The sequence below is a fragment of the Numenius arquata genome, chromosome 5 (assembly GCF_964106895.1).
Source record: "Numenius arquata chromosome 5, bNumArq3.hap1.1, whole genome shotgun sequence".
NCBI lineage: Eukaryota > Metazoa > Chordata > Aves > Charadriiformes > Scolopacidae > Numenius > Numenius arquata.
Genome location: NC_133580.1, coordinates 37,381,505 through 37,399,684, shown reverse-complemented (window position 1 = coordinate 37,399,684; position 18,180 = coordinate 37,381,505). Strand labels below are relative to the sequence as shown.

General features: G+C 38.8%; 1 protein-coding gene across 1 annotated transcript in view; it reads left to right on the top strand.

Annotated features, from left to right (window-relative positions):
- Positions 1 to 18,180, top strand: part of SH3D19 (SH3 domain containing 19) — an 86,793-nt gene that overhangs the window by 44,740 nt on the left and 23,873 nt on the right. Inside the window, exons 4-7 of the mRNA XM_074147274.1 lie at positions 3,314 to 3,356; positions 4,582 to 4,729; positions 4,961 to 5,162; positions 5,779 to 6,765. Of these exons, the coding sequence (XP_074003375.1) occupies positions 3,314 to 3,356; positions 4,582 to 4,729; positions 4,961 to 5,162; positions 5,779 to 6,765 (1,380 nt within the window). The remainder of the gene's footprint in view (positions 1 to 3,313; positions 3,357 to 4,581; positions 4,730 to 4,960; positions 5,163 to 5,778; positions 6,766 to 18,180) is intronic.

Genomic DNA, 18,180 nt, shown 5'->3' with positions numbered 1-18,180 from the left:
TGCAGTGTCTATTTTGTGGAAGCTCTCTCAGCGCTCACAGCAGGATGGTATCTGAGCAGATCCCTGAATGAACTTTATAGTTGCCTCTATATTGCCTTAAAAGATTACCTGAAAGACTGTAAATTCCAGCCCAACTCTCTTCCGAAGACTCAAAAGTGCATGTCAGAATTCTGTTTCCACCAGCTTGTCTGTAGCATCGCAGTTTATGGGTTTGTGGTATAACGGTGATTGTACTTACACAGGCATCTTGATCTCATAACTTTAAATGCCCCCTGCCCCATAATATCTATGTGTCAAATACAAATGACGTATTAAGTGCACTTGAAAAGTAGGACCCAAAGAAGAAACAGCAGAGCAAAAACATTCTAAACGTAAGTATACAACACAAACTGAGTTTATGACTGCACATTCAAAAATAGTTGGATAAAGCCCCATATATAGTGGTTGTAAAAAATATGTACAAAAAATGAATCTATAAGTCAGTAATCTGTCCTCCATTTACAGTATTACCGTTAATCCTTTACTTGCCTTAATTGTACTCTACTAGGTTAAAAACATTTAGATGCCTCATTGACGCTAATGGAAATAAATAGTGACAATGTTATAAGTTGATTTGACATTTTGACTTTCTCCTGAGACCAACAAAGTTATAAGGTGAAAAGATGTGGATTTTATGCATTGGGTTTTTCTGCTCCCACTCCTTCTTTAACTGCTTTGCTTACCTTTTACTTAAATACCACTAAGCATATGGTATTAGAAATGTCAACAATTCTCACCCTGAGTATTTCTTAGTGTGGAGGTTGAGGAGATGACTGTCTTCAGTTCACAGTATGTAAACTAGCACAAAAATACATTTCCATTGACTCTCCTGATGGAAGAAAGGTTTTTTAAACCTTAAAGCTGCCATAATTTGAAATCTGGGGGAGAAATTCATAGCATGCTTTTTCAAGGCAATCCACAAAGGGAATGAAGAATAGACTTACAGGATCAAAAGAGCACAAGGCCAAAAAAATGGCTGCAGGTTTTTTTCTTTTGTTTTTAAATCAGGTGTGTGCTATATTTTAAAAATTCATGTCTTCTCTCATAGACTTTTTAATTTAAATTCATTTCTTTGAAATGGAAAAGGAATAAAAGCTGTGCAGGTCTGGAGGCAAGGGTTATTTAGAAAGTTAATATTTTCATTTCCCTAGCCTTTGTGGAACTCCAAGAAATATGTGAGAGCAGAAGATGCAGTACCTTTCACCTCTGCTCCTACAGTGGGTTTAAGAGCTGTCAAAACAAAAGAAGTTATAAAAGTGTGGTTGTAAGAAAAATGCGACAACAAAAAGAGGGGAGCAGTTGATGGAAGGAGGGAAGAACTTTGTCAAAGCTCTTAAAAAATAAATATTTATATTAAGTGTTTATGTGCATAGAAGTAGTTTGATTCCATAAATGCCTGGGAGTTTTTTGTTTGTTGGGGGTTTTTTGTGTTGTTTTTTTTTTCCAAACACAATGAGCACATTCTGAAAACATCATCCCTCATTAATTAGCTTTTATTTCTAATGCCCTTATCATTGTAATTAGGCTGTACCCCAAGCTGCTGTGTTGAATACATTTACCAAATGAACATTTTCTTCCATCCTTTTTGCAAAAGTAATCTTGGAATTGGTTTGGGTCAGTTTGTCTTTTTATCTTTAATGTGTGTATTAAATCAACACTGTGTTAAGAACTCTGAAAAAGAAAGTGAAGGTGAGGTATAGGGGATTTTTATTTACTTATTTTTGAGAAATAATTTACAGAACAGGGTTAGGAAATGTGCAATCATGCCTGAAATTTTGAGGTGTGCCTCTTACCCGGACCAACCTGCCTGCCCATACCTCCTTGGTAGGTAGGAGTATAAATTATGGGGCCTTAGCTTCTTTGCATCTGTATCAACTCCTCAGTGTAACCCATTATTTTTGGAAGGGAAGAAGTGCAGACCCAGATAAACCATGTTTTTAAACTACATAAACCACTCAGAGAGATTTGACTTCCCTCTCCTCATTCCTACAGCAGCTTATTGTTGAGCAGTACTGTCAACATCTCCATATTCAGTTATATTCTTCATGGTTAATTTACTGCAAAGGAAACTTCTACACGGCCATTGTTAAAATCAGCATGAGACTAGAAATAAAATCTGCTTTAATTTTTTTTTTTAAGACACTATATTGTGAAAAGACTTTACAGTTGTCCTCTTAACAATGCTGACACGTGCACTGTCCTTGCGTGACTAACCCATTTGGTCATGGTTTCTGGCACTCTGAAGCCTTGGTTTGGTCTCCTTCACCTCCTCTTCCTCTTCTGTAACCCCTTCTTTTTTTCCTCTAGTACTCATGAATAGTGCACATCAAAAATGCCCTGTCGAAGAGGTATGTCTGACACAACACTATGCGGACTCTTGAATCAAGTATGCTTTGCTGATTTCAGCTAATGATTCTGCAGTGGCACAGGAACAGCATAATTGTTGGGTTTTGCACAATGAGATTCTACCACTTCCTAAATCTCACTTGCTATGCAAAAAATTGTCCCTCAGATAATTTTCTTTTCTCTCTAAAGAAATCATAGTGAAAATATGTGGCCATTGAAAAAATTATTTGAATATAAATATGGCAAAACTAGAAAAACGAAGAGGTCAGGATTCACTTTATGTAACTTAAAATACATGGTTTGGAAAAACAAAAAGAAATGTTGTTGGCTTTTAATCTACGAGTGATTAAACTTTAGGAAATTTCTAGCTGGTAACACTTAATTCTTTCTTTTTACATAAAGGATGGTAAAATAGCTTTTTAGATTTTGTGCCTTAGTACTTTTCCCTTCTCTAAAACAAACACAAAGAGACATTAGAAAAAAGATGAAAGAACAGATCTCAGAAATGAGCCATCAAAAGCAAAGCCAGACGTGTTTAACACTTCTTTTTGTTTTATTCATGGATTGTTTTAACTAAAGAAAACAAAAAAGAAGTTTCAACTCTAGGGTGACCACAATGCAGAATGCAGGAAATGTGTGGTGAGGAAGAAGAAAGGGGACAGGACCATCTCTCTTGGTGGTAACTTGGACACAGAGCGACTTAAACTGATTATGCAACTGCACCCTAAACCTTTTAAAAACTTCTCATGTTTAGTACAAATAATTTTTTTATTTAACTTGGCCACTCTTAAAATCTGGAATTTATGATCAGATGCTGTATGTTCTCCATTTCATTGATAGTGGATTGGTAAGGGCTCTGCTATTATCCTCACCTTATTGTGGTGACAGTATATTTTAACCTCTTCAAAACTTTTGTTTCTTTAAATAGCTTCTCGGACCTCTAGCCATAGCGAACAGCAGAGGGATAGAAGGTATGATGCTGTTATTTATATTGCAATTAGGTTTTATTGTAAAACTTGTTCTGTTGTGTTACAGTATTACTTTTTATGGTTTTCTCCTCTATTTTGCTTGGTTTTTTTCCTTCTCTGTACCCTTAGTGTGTTTAAAAATAAATTAGACTTGGAATAAAAAAAAGAATACTGTGATTCTTAAGCTCAGGGTAGGTCGAGTTTGAGGAGTTTTCTCATCAAGTTTTGTATGTATGCTCAAATAAAGAATGCAACCAACTATCAAACCTCTGCAGAGCTGTTGTACTTCCCTGACATCTATTTACAGGATCACTTCACAATGAAAATAAGCACACTTTCAGGCCTCCTTCCAGTTTCTCAAAGGGTATTGAGAAAGGAGGTCGCCAACCTGGATGGCTGGTGAACTGAGTCTGCCATTATTTCAGGTGTGAAGGAACTGCAACCCTCTTTTTAAAATTATTTTTCCAATAGTTTTATAAGTTATTCTTCTGCAGGTTTTTTTTGTCAGCAGACAGAAGCTTCTGTAGCAAATGTTTCATCTACTCGCTTCTCAAGGTGTATTTTGTGTGAGACTCTCGATTGGTCAATGGTACTCTGGGGCCCAGCGTCTGGGAACGTGGGCCATCACTGTGGCTTGTGCTCTAAAGCAGTTGTTATAGAGACAAAGTGGGTAGACCTACAGGTCCTTAACTGTCACGGAAATCCCTATTGTACTACATACTGTAAGCAAATAGGCCCTGTCCCAAAGGCCTCATGAGGCTTGCTCTGCCCCACTTTAGCACAGTGGGAGGTTTCCCCAGAGGTCTGAGGATAGGCAAGCTTTTAGTTAGCCAGCCCCAAGCGGTTTTAACTATCCCACTGTTTTCATATTGTGGCAGGCTAAGGGCAAACACATGATTAGTTCTCATTATCCCAAAAGACTAAAACTTCTTCCATCTAATAGAGTTACACTTGTGTTTAAGTACTTTAAGCATGTAAATTATTTCACTGGAGCAAATAAACCTACTTTTTGGCTTAGGCATTTAATTAGGTGCTTTGAATGGAAGCCTAAGTGCTTGTTAAAAAGGTCAAGTAAGTTACTTTGAAAGCATGGAAAAACATCATTGGTTAAATCAAAAAGACCTGAGCTATTTTGATTTCCCATGCAGACAAAACCGTGGTCTTTTATACTTAAAAGAACAATTTTAAAAAGTTTTAGATAATTGTTCCCCTTTGCCTTCATTTCCAGGCGTCCTGAAATTACAATAGTTGCTGCTGAACCCCTCCGGCCATCCTCCTGGTTTCCAGGTGCAAGCCCTGTCACTCCTCAGGGATTAGGATTCCCTTCTGCTTCATCTCATGCTCAGTGGAGGAGAAATGAGCATATTCCAGCTGAGGTGAGCATGAATTTACATGAGGTGTGTTTGATTTACAAAGGTAAAAAGCATGTTAAGTTCGAGAGGAACAGAGTTTTTGCTTGCTTAGACTTTCATCACATTGAATAAAAGACTATGACAGAGTTCTTTTCCTCTGCATATGTTAATTTAGTATTTTTAAATTTATATGCTTCCTTTTTTAAATAGGATCATATCTGGATTTACATTAATATTTATCCCCCTCTTTTGTAGCTTCCACCATCATATGAGCAAGTAATAAAAGAAATCAATCAAGTGCAGGTCAATACAACAAATAACAATAATGCTGCTGCTCCTAGACATACCACTACTTCTGCAACACAAACTGACTTTCCAGAGGAGCTAATTGGCCATTTGCCAGGAAGTAATGTAAAAACTAGTGTGCCTACACACTGGGAATCTGCAGGCTATCCAGGTGAGGATGTTTTGGATTTCTCACTGATGAAAACCTTACTCTGTCTCCTGAAGATGTTCTTTATTATTGGTCTGTGCAGCGTCTAATATGAATAACAGTCAAATTTATGTGAATGATTACTTTTGTAAATTTCTGTAAAATTCCTCTATTCTGAAGAGCTATCATTGCATTCATGGTAAGACTATAATTAAGTCTTGAAAGTTTTGCTCAATTCAGCCATAATGGCAATTGCTTTGGGGCCAGAGAAGCTCAGATGTCCAATCAGAATAGCAGCAGTGTTTCATGTTCAGACTGAAAAGTGTGCAAACCAAGCTCGGAGAGTTAGTGTACTATTCTTTGGTCTAGATGCTGCTTGCACACCCCTCATGCTGCAAGCTAACAAGTAGTTTTGAACTCACAACTTGTAGGTACCATGCATTTCAGCAACCTTCAGCTTCTTCCTAGAGTTTGTATATTTTTTTCATTCATCTTTTTAGAAAGAGAACTGCAGTTTCACAAGCAGCAGTGAGTTCTGAATGAAAACCATCATGTTTACTATCCTGATGGCTGACAAAAAATAACATAAATAAGGTGTTCTAGAATAGATAACTGAAACCTTTTTCTTTTCTGTTTGCAGGGCAGAGTCCTCTTAAACCTCCTAGGCCTTCTGCATCTCTCCGGAATAGGTCTCCTTCAGAAAATGAGAATCCCTTAATAGTCTTTGAAATTTCTGAAGGTCAGAGGTGCCAAGAAAATCCCAATGCTGTGATATGTCCTGTGCCAAAGCCAAGATCAAGAAGCAATCTCAGACCTGTGGTCAATAATACCGAAAGTAAAATAGACAATGGAGAAGAAGTGAACCAGTCTACCACAAAAAGGCAGCAACCTCCAATTCAGCAGTCACCTCTCTTAGATGATAGCTTACTAGACAATCACTTGGCGATGGACAGCATGAGTACAGAAAGGAGCCAAAATAGTATTGTTTCAAGGATCAAAGTTTTTGAATCCCAAGGAACTAATGATACCTCAGGATTATTAAAAAAGCCAGAAATTGCCCCTCGTTCATTTGCCCCAAGACCTGTTACTGCAAAGAAACCAGTAGTTGCTCCAAAGCCAGGGGTAAGCAGAATTTCAGGAGACTGGGATGCGTGGACAGAAAGCAAATCAACACCTTCCAAGGAATTGCAGCCTCAGCCTGAAGTAGTTGGGAGCAGTGTTGTAACCAAACCTGAACTGCCAAAGAAGCCAAAACCTGGCCTTGTTAAAAGTAGTAGTAGTGATTTTCTTGATGTGAGGAGTGGATCAGAGAACAGCGATGGACAAAAGAAATTTCCTGTTCCTGCTCCAAGGCCTCTTGTTCCTAAAAAGTCACGTTATGCAGAAAATCCTGCCCTTTCTTTGGCCTCATTAAAACCAATTGCTGCTCCTCCACGGGCTTCTGCATCTGCCCAAGAAAAGGTTTTCAAGTCTCTGGGGGAACTGACACCTGCAGCCAACTCCTCAGCACCTGCTTTGCAAAATAAACTAGATGTGGAAGGAGATCTGATCAGTTTTGATGATGACGTGTTGCCCCTAAGTCCAGCGTGCGTAGTTAAAGATAGCATCAGTTCTGAAGCGGCAGCAGGTAAAAAGGATTTTTTTAAACTGTCACTGTGGTTACTCTTTGCAGGTATATGATCCAGTGTGACTTATGTCTACCTGTCTTGATGGGGTTTGTGTGGGTGTATGAAATTCTTGGTTTTCTATTATGTCAAGATCACTATGAAAGTACTTGGGTTTTGAGACTCGGGAGGTTTCAGGGCTATATAAATCTCAGAACTTGCCTGCTGGATTTATTACATGATTACTAAAATAATGATAAAAGACTTGATGTTATACACTAAGTGTCGCCTCCAGAATGTATCACAATTCTCTCTGGGGAACTCAAGACATCTTATCTTTCGTCATCTAATCTGACTAATTTATTTGAGTGCCTGAAGTTCTGAAGTGGAAATCTAGTGGAAATCTACAGAAGCAGCAATATTTGTTGCGATTAGGGAAACTTGTGATCAAACATACTGAGACACTCTGTCCATCTCACCAGTGCCTACTTATTTTCTCTCTCCTATCTTTGTGTCTTGCCTTGTCATGTGACTATACGCGTGTTACACAACTTCAATTTTTTCTAATAATTGAAAATGATAATTTCATATGGACAGATTTATTACTACAGCTACATCCCTTTCATAAACCTTGTTTGATTCCATTAAGCACTTGGGATCGATTTATTTTTTAATACAGTTTTAGGTATTTTAAGACACAGGAGGGTGTTGGGCTATCATTAAATTTTATAGCAATAGGTTTTTCCCTCTTAACATTCAAGTATGTCCTGATTTAGCTTACCAGCTCCTTTGCAATCCAGGGAGAGTTCTGTTTTAAAACAGATGATGTGTCATAGAAGGGACTATCATTTTTAATATTTTTTTTTAACCTCGTTTATCATTAAACATCTCAGCTTTCTTAAAAGAGAAGCATAGATACTGTGTAGTTGTCACAGTAAATCAATATTAAGGATCGTTAACAAATGGGATTTCTTCACAGTTTGTGAATTATATCATTACATGAAGTTCCAGTTTGTTATTGTTTCTTCTCTGTATTGGCATAAAAACCCCAAGGCAGGTGTAGAAAGTCCCTTAAAGCCGTAAACTGTTAAAATTGGTGTGTACGAACATACAGATCCTGCAGGAGAGGTAGTTAACTCAACATGGATACAAGTCCATATTTTCTTGGACTGACGAGATCGATATGGATACAAGTCCATATTTTCTTGGACTGACAGATTACAGGAACACTGCAGAAGCTGAACCAAGCCTGGAAGGAGGGAGGAGTACAGGGTGACTGGAGAGGCATTTTGTATTTAAGTCAAGGAAGTGTATGGCTGACAGGGTCTAGCTGGGAACAGAGTCATGATCATCGTGTCTGGAGACTGCAGTCGTGGAACAGACACTGTGCATGTGATGGTTTTAGAGGAAAGTTAGAAGTGTGAGGGATGCCTCTTGTTTTCCGTGCATTTAGGGTAAAACTTGTAGTTTCAGTCATTTTATTTTGATTAATAGATACAACAAATGGAGGTAAAATGTAACTGTTCTAAGTAGTAGGCAAGAGAATAGAACCATAGAATGGTTCGGGTTGGAAGGGACCTTAAAGATCATCAAGTTCCAACCCCCCTGCCATGGGCAGGGACACCTCCCACTAGATCAGATTGCTCAAAGCCCCATCCAGCCTGGTCTTGAACACTTCCAGGGATGGGGCATCCAAAACTTCCCTGGGCAACTTGTTCCACTGTCTCACCACCCTCACAGTAAATATACTTACAGTTTGAAAGGGCATAAAAGGAAAATGATGTTTTGGCTATGTACACTGAAAGGCTTCCTTTCCCTCAATTGGGGAAAATTAAATAACGTGAATTTTTCTGTTAAATCAGAAGTTGAGTGTTCCCAAACAAAAATCACCTGAAAAAAACAGCTTTCGTGATGAAATTGTAGGAATGTCAGTCTTCATCTTTCTGGTTGGTGTCATAGGTGTTATTCTTGATTTAATTAAGAAGAAAATACTTTCCATTCTCATGGTTAACAGAAGAATTATTCAGATAATAGTTTTCTGACTTCTTTTTGAGTCACCTGTCCATGATTTTATTCATTTAATAGGTTGCAGCAAAGATGCCATTTTTTCCTAACTACTAAAGAGAGAACTAGGTCTGATGGCATTATCACTTTATTACGCTGTAAAATTAGGGTTCATTCCAGACTTTTGCAGGCATTTGTGAGCTCAAGATCCCATCCTATATTCTTGATTACTAATGCCATGCTACGTCTTGACAAAACATCCACAAGGAGAACACTGGCTTTCTGAAAAATGAGGTAACACGGAGCACTAACACTAGCTATTTCTTATGTTCCCATAGGAACAGTTTAGGATTTGCAAGATGAATCCGCAATAAAATGTTTTGTAAAGGCAGGAAGAGAAGCTCTAATCTTGCTCCCAGTTCCCCAGACCTTTGCATTTCTTACATATTTGTCATTGTCATTACTTAGCAAAATGACAGTGCTCTGCTCGTTGTTATGGCAACCCTAGAAAAGGCAGAAGACTTTTATGCAGTGGTGGTTGAAACTAAGCACCAACAGCTTGTTTGTCAAAGAGCAGTGTTACATCACAGATTACAGCATTCATGAAAATTTTTTTCTGATACAGCACAAACGCATCTGGTATTTAGACTAATGTAAATAGGAGTGAATGGATCAATCACTGCTGTTGCTAACAGCCAATGCAAAAGTAAGAAGGTGAAGTGTTCAGCTGATGATGGGGGGGTGCAGAAGTTGAAGTGATCATATGAATGAAAAGGTGAAAATTACAAAACAAATTAAGAGTCTCCACAGCAATTCAGTTGACTGACTTAAGACACCCGCTTCCTCTAGCGGAAGGCTATCTCCACAATAGTGGAAGATATTTGAATATTACTTATGTGCTAAGATCAGCCGTGTTGGCAACAAACCAGTTTATAGTTTCACCAGTTTAACTGTCAGTGTTTAACTATGAAAGCTAGCTGGATGGTTTTCTTTCAAGTTTACCTCAGGCAATCCCGTGGGTTTCATCAATGTTTGACAGCATCTCCCACAGCACAGCTGTTAATAGACTGAACTTGCCCTCTTCCAAACACTAATGATTTTATCTTTATCTGACCTATATGGAGAGGGGGAACCTCTCTGGTGCAAATAGAGACTCTGGGTACTAAGATCCCTATCAAAGCTTTCAGCATCTGCTCTGCCAGGTGAAGTCTGTGAGGGAGCTTTGGAAGCTCAACAGCTCTGAGATTCAGAAATTAACTGTGGCAGAACCTTGCATCCAGCTTGTGTCTCTGATGCTGGCCCAATGGAAGTGCCAGGAAGGAGAAGTCAGGAATGACAAATCTGTGGAACTGCTCCTTTCATCAGCAGCCAAAATTGGTGCTGGTTTTAAGTGCCATAATTTTGGACTCAAAGGCTGGAGATAATGTTCAAAGCCATTTGTATCCTAATGCAATTACTCCTGTTCAAGTCAGTCATTTAGAATGTGAAGGCATCTGTTTGGGACTCTAAATCTTGAGGTGCTAATGCTTTGATGACAGTTGCAATATTTTGGATCATCTGGGGTATTTTTGCATTTCTCTTATAGCTGATAACAGGAATTTGTGCAGTTCCGGGAGGTTAAAAGTTTCGGTAATCTGTCAGGTGGACTCTCTTCTCACTTTCCCGTTTTTACAAAGGCTTGGAAATGAAATCCTAGTGCAAGTTGAACTGAGTGTAAACTGCATGGCTTCAGAAGATCCATGATTTTACCCATAACTAGTATTAGTTGCTAAGTTAAAGCATGTAATGTGTCTGCTTGCTAAATGTTCTGAGAATGTATGTTTTGGACAAAGAAAATAAGGTAACAGTGCATTTAAAGCACACATTTAAATTAAGAACCTGGAAGTGATCATCTTGCTAGAATGTTTTCATTCCTTTTTGTGTGTGGAGAGTTATTCTCTCTTGCTTCTCTCTCTCTCATATAAGTCACTGATTAATCTATGCCTGATACACGAGAACTCAATGTAAAGCAAATCTTTGAAAAGTAGTTCAGAGAGAGCCTTACCTTACCAGCAGGAGACAGCTCTCTCTTTTGATATCTTCTTCATCATATTAGTGTATTTCAATTCTAACAGTAATACGATTACTGCATTTCTAAACTGTTTTATCTGTCTGTCTGTCTTTCTATCTGTCTACATCATTGCAGCATAAAAGTTCATTTCTGCCTGTATGGCAAAAAAAACCCCGAACCAAACCAGAGCTGCTATCCATTTATATGTATTGTTCCTTCTTGTTGCATCGAATGGGGAATTTGTGTGATATTGTAGTCAATTCAGAAAAACTGCTGCTTGAGAGACTCCGGATTTGTCAGCTGTGGGGATATTGCCCAGCTGCTTGTTTTTAATTACTTCCTCAGGAAGGAAAAGAAAAAAAGAACTGAAATATTTCTAACTGGTAGATTAGTCCAGACATATCTTCAAAGTAATGTAGCTTTTCTTAGGGGTCTGCTGTGTTACTTCCAATGACTCTTGCTGTGATTATTTTGAAGTTACCTGTCTCCTTTTTGATTTACTGCCAAAAGTATCATCCACAGAGCAGAGTGAACTGTCTCATCCATTTTAATCTGCTATTTGGCTTAAGCCCCTGACAAAAAGAGATTTACCTGAAGACATGGTACTGCGGGATGGAGTGGTGGAGGGATGGGTCTCTGCTGTGTCCTGTTGCTTTTGCAAGGTTGGTAATCTCCAGCAGAAGTGGTAACAAGCAGCCATTAACTCTTCAGATGCTACAGATATTTGCTTAGTAAACATAAATTGGAGTCTTCAAGGAGCTTGAAGGCGACTCCACTGTTACCACAGGAGAGAGGGCCTTATACCTAGTTTCAGGAAACAAGGTTTTAAAATCATAGCTACATAATAGGTGAGGGGCCCTTTAGGTTGTCAAATGCAAATGAATTTTGACTTCCATGTCTATAGAAGCTGTTTAAGTGGTAACACACAAGTAATAATGTTCTTAATAATAACTGTCATCTGTGATGATTAGATCTGTTTATTTTCTAATAACACTTAAAATGCAGATATCCTTTGATCAGGAAGATTGTCAAAGAACAACAAAGTGCTTAGTTAAAAGTGTTTATAAATAAAACAGTATTTTTTCCTTTGCTGAAAGCATGTGAGATTCTTGCAAGAGGGTAGATGGGTATTTTAAACATCATTATAAATTCCCTTGTCCTTCACATTTTCATGTAAAAGATTTTGTATGTCCTGCTGCTTTCTATCACCAATCCTCTGCTTTGGAGATTTCCAGCTTGCCTGTTGTGGGGCACTTGCGTCTTTTGCTAATGAACAAGCATTCATTCACCTGAGTGAATGGCAAGAGTGGGCAAGGCTGTGTTTCTTCATCTCCAGAGTAATTTGGGGGGTTTGGGTTTTTTTGTCACCTACTGTATTTCAAATTACCCTCCTGCATCCAGTTTTTGAAGTGCAACCAATTTATAACAACGTGACCTCATGGCTGACCTTTTCTGGGCAGGAGGTTGGATTAGAGACCTCCTGAAGGCTCTTGCAATCCGAACTATCCTAGTCTTACTCCAACTAGTAAAATAGATTAATGATGTAGGAATGGCTTCCAAACTCTCACACAGTAGCTCATGCTGGTATAAGCAGTCCTTTTGTGCCAAAGGTGGTATAATTACTATCATCTTTACTAGTATGGACAAGCTAGCAATGAACCGAACAGTTGTGTTTTAAGATACACGCAGATAGGATGTGTGGGCATTCCTGCAGTTTGAGACAGAGGTGCTGAAAGCTCGGAAAAGGTCCATTTGTATCTGTCTCTGTGAACAGTGTAGCACTGTAGTTTTCCACCCCATAAATGCTTGTATTGCCATTAAGTGTTACAATAGCCCAAGAAATATTGCTATTCTAGTAGTAGATTTCATTTTATTGGCTCTCTGACTTTCTAACGCTGTGGCTGAGATACTTCATTGATCAGTTAAGGACATCTTGCATTTTCAACAAGTACATTTAGGTTCGATCTTCTGTTGCATCTCTCAGCAATTTTATTTTCCTGTACTTTCAGAGAATATCAAACTCTACATAATTCTTTGACTTTGTGCACTTTTGTCGTACTGATGGCTAGGCTCCGTCTGCAAACTCCACATGTATTCTGTACACATCGTTCATTCTTTGCATTGGACTCGTTCCTCAAAAATAGCGATCACTGGCCTTGAGTCGCCTTGCTTTTTGTGGTGATCTGTCAGATGTCAGCAGTGAACAGGGAGCAATGCCTGAAACCCATGCAAGTAGTTCACTACATTTTCTCTGTTCTGAGTAGCAATAAATGTTGCTGGATAAATTCTTCCTGTCTTGAGGTCTTTGCACAACTCTTCTTAAAAAAGTCTTGTTAATGTGTGAGAAGTTTGAAATTTCTATTTTGGCATCTGAACATAATGTTTCTGGGAGGAAAGGTAACGGTCAAGGTAAAACTTTCTGAAATTACTGTGTGCTTGCTCTGGTGTCATGTGCTTTTGATAAAACAGCATAAGCAGGTGCAAAAATAAAACAAATGCTTTGGCAACCACATTGGAAAAGCTACTTATATGTAAAGGTTCTTACATATAAGAGATTTTTACCAGCCCACTCAAGTACCTGTTTGACTAAATGTGCCATATCAGGTAAAGCAAATCTCCTTGGCCTGATGAACTATAAATCTTTGAATGAAGCAAGACCACACAGTCCATTCATAGCCTCTACTAAAATAACTGGGCTAGTCATGAAAAACCTCTGTGTGAACTGGGGAGAAAGAAATCCTAGAACATTATGATAGCAGATTTGCTTTTCTCTGCTCCAATTTTAAGTCTGAAGCCATACTAAGTCTGCTCTTGAATACTGTATTCCTTTTATTTGAGTGACCTGATCTGCTCTCCCAGTATTAAGACAATACTGAGAAGCCCGAGTTTCACCTGAGCTTACTTTCAGGTTATGCACAGATTACATCCTGAAAGAGCCTCCATCCAATTCTCTTGCTCTCTTTTTTTTTTTTTTTTTCCTTTTTCTTTTTGAGTTTCCCAGTCTATTAAAAGATATGGTCGTGACCAGATCATGGCAATTTTCCATGCAGAGGTAGCTGCAAATTGCATATTTTGAGAAAGGTGGTGTAGTCCCTATTTTTCTCTCTGGGTCAGAAATACCATTTCTAAGAACAATCAACTATTAATTTCAGTGCTGAAAAATACTGGCGAAAACTGAGATTGGGAAAATAATCGATGCTGGAATTTAGGTAGGATACCTGTCTAATATGTCTATTTGTAGTTCTAAGTATTTTGAGATTTAGAACGTCTGAGTATTAGACTTTTAGTTGTAGCATTTCACAGTGTTTCTTGAGCATGGGCCCCAATCCTCTTTGGGATGTTATCTGTCAGGCAAATCTCCAGCTATCTTATTAGAAGGGCCTTGTTGTTGAAAATGTTCCCCCAAGTATGGGTTAAGTATGCTTCTACAAACACCAGAGTGGTTTTATGGGGCTATCTGTTCCTGGAGGACCCTGATAACAATACTGTTCTTTGTGGAGAGAATGTGTGAGCCTTGCCTTTAACAGCTGATTTAGTTTTTTTTAATTAAACATTTAAAGTAGACACACTTGCATACTTCTGTAGTGGCAAGTGTTGTAATGTCAGCATCAACACCTTTTGTACTACGTTGCTCTCGTCTGTACTGAGAGCACTTCTTGCAGGACTGAGCATCTTCACAGCAGATACTACTATTCTGTGCTTTTAGCTTTCCACATCTGATTTCTTTCAGGATTCCCCTTTTTGCTGCTGAGGTATATGTTACCATCTTACTACCACTTACTTAAAGACTTCAAATAAATATTTCAGGAAGGTATCCGTCTGTCCTGTTCACATGGGCAAAACCTAGTGTTTGTTCTGTAACCTCCTAATTTTTTATTTTAATGGTAAATTAGAATGGAGGTAAAAAGCTGTCTCTCCTAAACTGGTAAAAGAAAGAGATGATATACAGTGTATTTGTATATACAGATTTCATTTGTCTTTTCTGTCAACAAGCACACTAATGTGTTACCATATAAACCTTTAAAACAGAAGCTGTAGAAAAGTGAGACTGAGGAAGACACAGGCTTTAATCATCATTGTAAAAGTTTAATAATGAAAAAATCGATAGAAGTCTATTCGTATGTGTTATGAAAAGTGCAGATTAATTTCCTTGAGCTGAGAAGCTTTAAATGAGTATATTAGCAATTCTGTTTTCACACCTCCATGAATTATGCTCAAACGATGCCCAATTGTTGTTAAACAACATAAAAATTTGATATGTTGTCAGTCCCATTGCATAAAGCAGCACAGTCGTTTACTCAGCCAATTTCTGCTGCAAGCCCAACACTGGGGAATGGAATAACACAAACAAGGTAATGAGTTTTAAACTAATTATGAGGTGACAACAGTGTAATTGAACATAAGATAATGAGTGGAAAACTAAGGTTCATCGAATGGTTTTCTCAGCCTTAGAAATAACTTCTCTCAGACTTAAAAATTACCTCTCAGATTTATTGATTTAGAGACCTCTGCCAATTGTTGAATGGTTTAGAAAACCATTTCTACGCATAGCAATGATTAACAGCTGACAAACAGTAATGTTGTACAATTTTAAATCTCCCATAAATTTACAAGAATACAGATCTGTGATTATATTGGCTGTTTAGAGCATTTCCACTTGTTCTCACAATGTCTATATTTTTGTAAGATGGAGGCTTTGGAAATTTGTTTCCTCATTTATGCAGAACTTCCTTATACCTCTGCAGAACCTTACCTTGAGAGGTGCTCCCTGTGCCAGCGCGTTCCCTGTGGTCCTGCTTTATCAAGGAGCCTGTGACTTAGCCCTGCTCACCTTTCCTCTCCTTGCCCCGTGTCTCCAGCTTCCCAACGGGCCAGCGCAGCTTTGAGGCCCTGCTGCCCTATTGCCTCACCAGGGCCCCTCCTCAAATCTGGCGTAGAGTTGCCAGATAAGTGAAAGAGAGAAGAAAGGTTAATGCTTTTGGTTTTCCTTTTCAGCTGCACTAAAGTCACTCTGAACACCAGCGTGAGAATTAAGATTAGATAAATATTTTTTTAATGCAATTCAAATGTTAGAGTGTAGCTAGCAGACATAGGTATAACAGAATAAAAGAAAATTATAGCTGCAGCCTTGCTCTGAGAGTGGGATTTTTGTTTCTTGTAATGACCGTACTGTCAGAATGCTTCCACCCCTCTTGTGGTCTGTGTTTTCAAGTCGTCTAGAAAAATCTCTGCTCTGATGCAGCTGATGCAGCTTTCACTGAAGAGACCTAAACCTTCTATTCACTCATGTGAATCCGTAACTTAAACAAGGTGTTAGTTTTACCCTTACCTTCTAAAACATTGTGGGTTTCCTCTGCCTAGTTTCTGGATGAGCCAGTGTCTTTGGGCACAACAGGATGGAGCCATCTTCTGTCTAACTGGTAGCAGAGCTTATTTTTAACTATAGCCTGTATACATTTAGCTATAGACAAATTGTTGACCTGTCACGATCCTTTCTACCTGAATTGTACGCTCAAAGCTGTTGTACAAGCAGCCTGACAGAAGGAATTGATGTGCTTTGATTCATGATTAAAATGTGACGTGAAGGTACCCAGGCAGATTTCTGGGGAGCCTGTAGGCAGGTAGATAAGTGTCTTGGCTTTGAGAGACCATGGCACAAACCTCCATGGCACACCTGTACGTGATGGTTACACCTACGAAGAGAGCCTTAAGCAAGGGGCTAGTGGGAGGTGGACATCTGAGCAGGGATGAGCGTGGCATGTTGTCCCTGCTGTTGCTACAGCCGTGTGCTGGCAGGAGATGGTGGGAGCTGGGGAGCGCTGGGGGCAAGGGCAGAGGGGGCTCGTTACACTGGAACTCAGCAGCTCAATAGTATACAGTGTTTTCTCACTCTATGAGAAAATTTTTGGTTATGAAAAAAAAAAAGTACAGAGCTTGATGTACTTGGTCTTCTTCCCCTCTCTAAAAATGTAACGGCTTTTTTAAATTAAAATGCTAAAAAGTTTTTAATGTGGTTGTTCATAAATAAATACTGTGTTTCTGGATTTTCTTAAATCTTACGTATATTCCCCGACACAGATTTCTAGCGTCTTGCTAAACTGTATTGTGTCATACTATCCAAAGTTATCTGTAAGAAACCATGACTTCATATTACATAATTTTTAAGTTGTTCTTTATAAGTCTTGAAGATAGAATTTTATCAAATACAGGGCTTCCAACTTTGTCAGAAAATGTGGCCATAGTTTTGGGAAAGGGTATGTTTTTATAAAATGTCCTGAAGAATTTCAAGAGATGCCCAGCGTGCTTCCTCTCTGAGACTCTGACACTCCATAAATAACATCTCATTGAGCTACACATCTAAAAAGGCCACCAGAGGAGATCAAACTCAGTTGTTGGGGCTATGAATATGTGTCATGGAGAATTTATTGTCCAGAGTGCTTCTCCAGTTTCTACTTTACACATTGACGATACTGTTAAGCATTGCCATTTTACTACATGTTTTGGTAATGTCAGAGAAAAAGGTAGCAGTTGTTAACAACAGAGAAGAGGTATAAATGAAGTATTGCTCTTTGGCGTGAAGGTGTACTTGAGAAAGAAGCCATTGATTTGGATTTTATTTATGTACAAGTATTTTTACAGCTGCCTTCTACATGCGCATATGTTCCCATGCCTATTAATAAGAGACCAGAGACCAGTGCTTAAGTTTATGAAGCATAGAAAACATTGCTCCTGTCTTACCGATGGAATGATTGGAGAGGCTTATAGAGGAATGAGTGGTACAGGCTGGGGCAGAGCTCGGGCACAACTCCCAGTCCTTGGTCTGAACCAGTCTCCCCCATGGTACCATGTTTATAATCAATGAAATGATGCAGAATGTTCCAGGGAATTGGTTGTTCTGCAGCAAAGACGTTTTGTTATCATTAATATTTAAATGCTTTGTTTTGTTTTGTTTCTGTAGGCGTTTTATCTGCTGCAGTGCTGACTGTTTAGCTTTGGCAAGATTTTATTGATTAAAACTTTTTAGCAAATGTGTTTGCAGCAATGTCTGCTTATTAGAGCAACTGCTTTGAAAACGTTTCCCTAAAGCCATCCTGATTTCAGGTCGCTGTTACCAAGCAATGTGGTTCTTCTTGTTCAGTGGCTTATATAATCCCAGAAGGCGTCTGGAACATGTTTCATAGAATCATAGAATCGTCTAGGTTGGAAGAGACCCTTGGGATCATCGAGTCCAACCATCTACCCTACTCTACAAAGTTCTCCCCTATACCATATCCCCCAACACCACATCTAAACGGCTCTTAAACATATCCGGGGATGGTGACTCAACCACCTCCCTGGGCAGCCTATTCCAATGCCCGACCACTCTTTCTGTGAAAAATTCTTT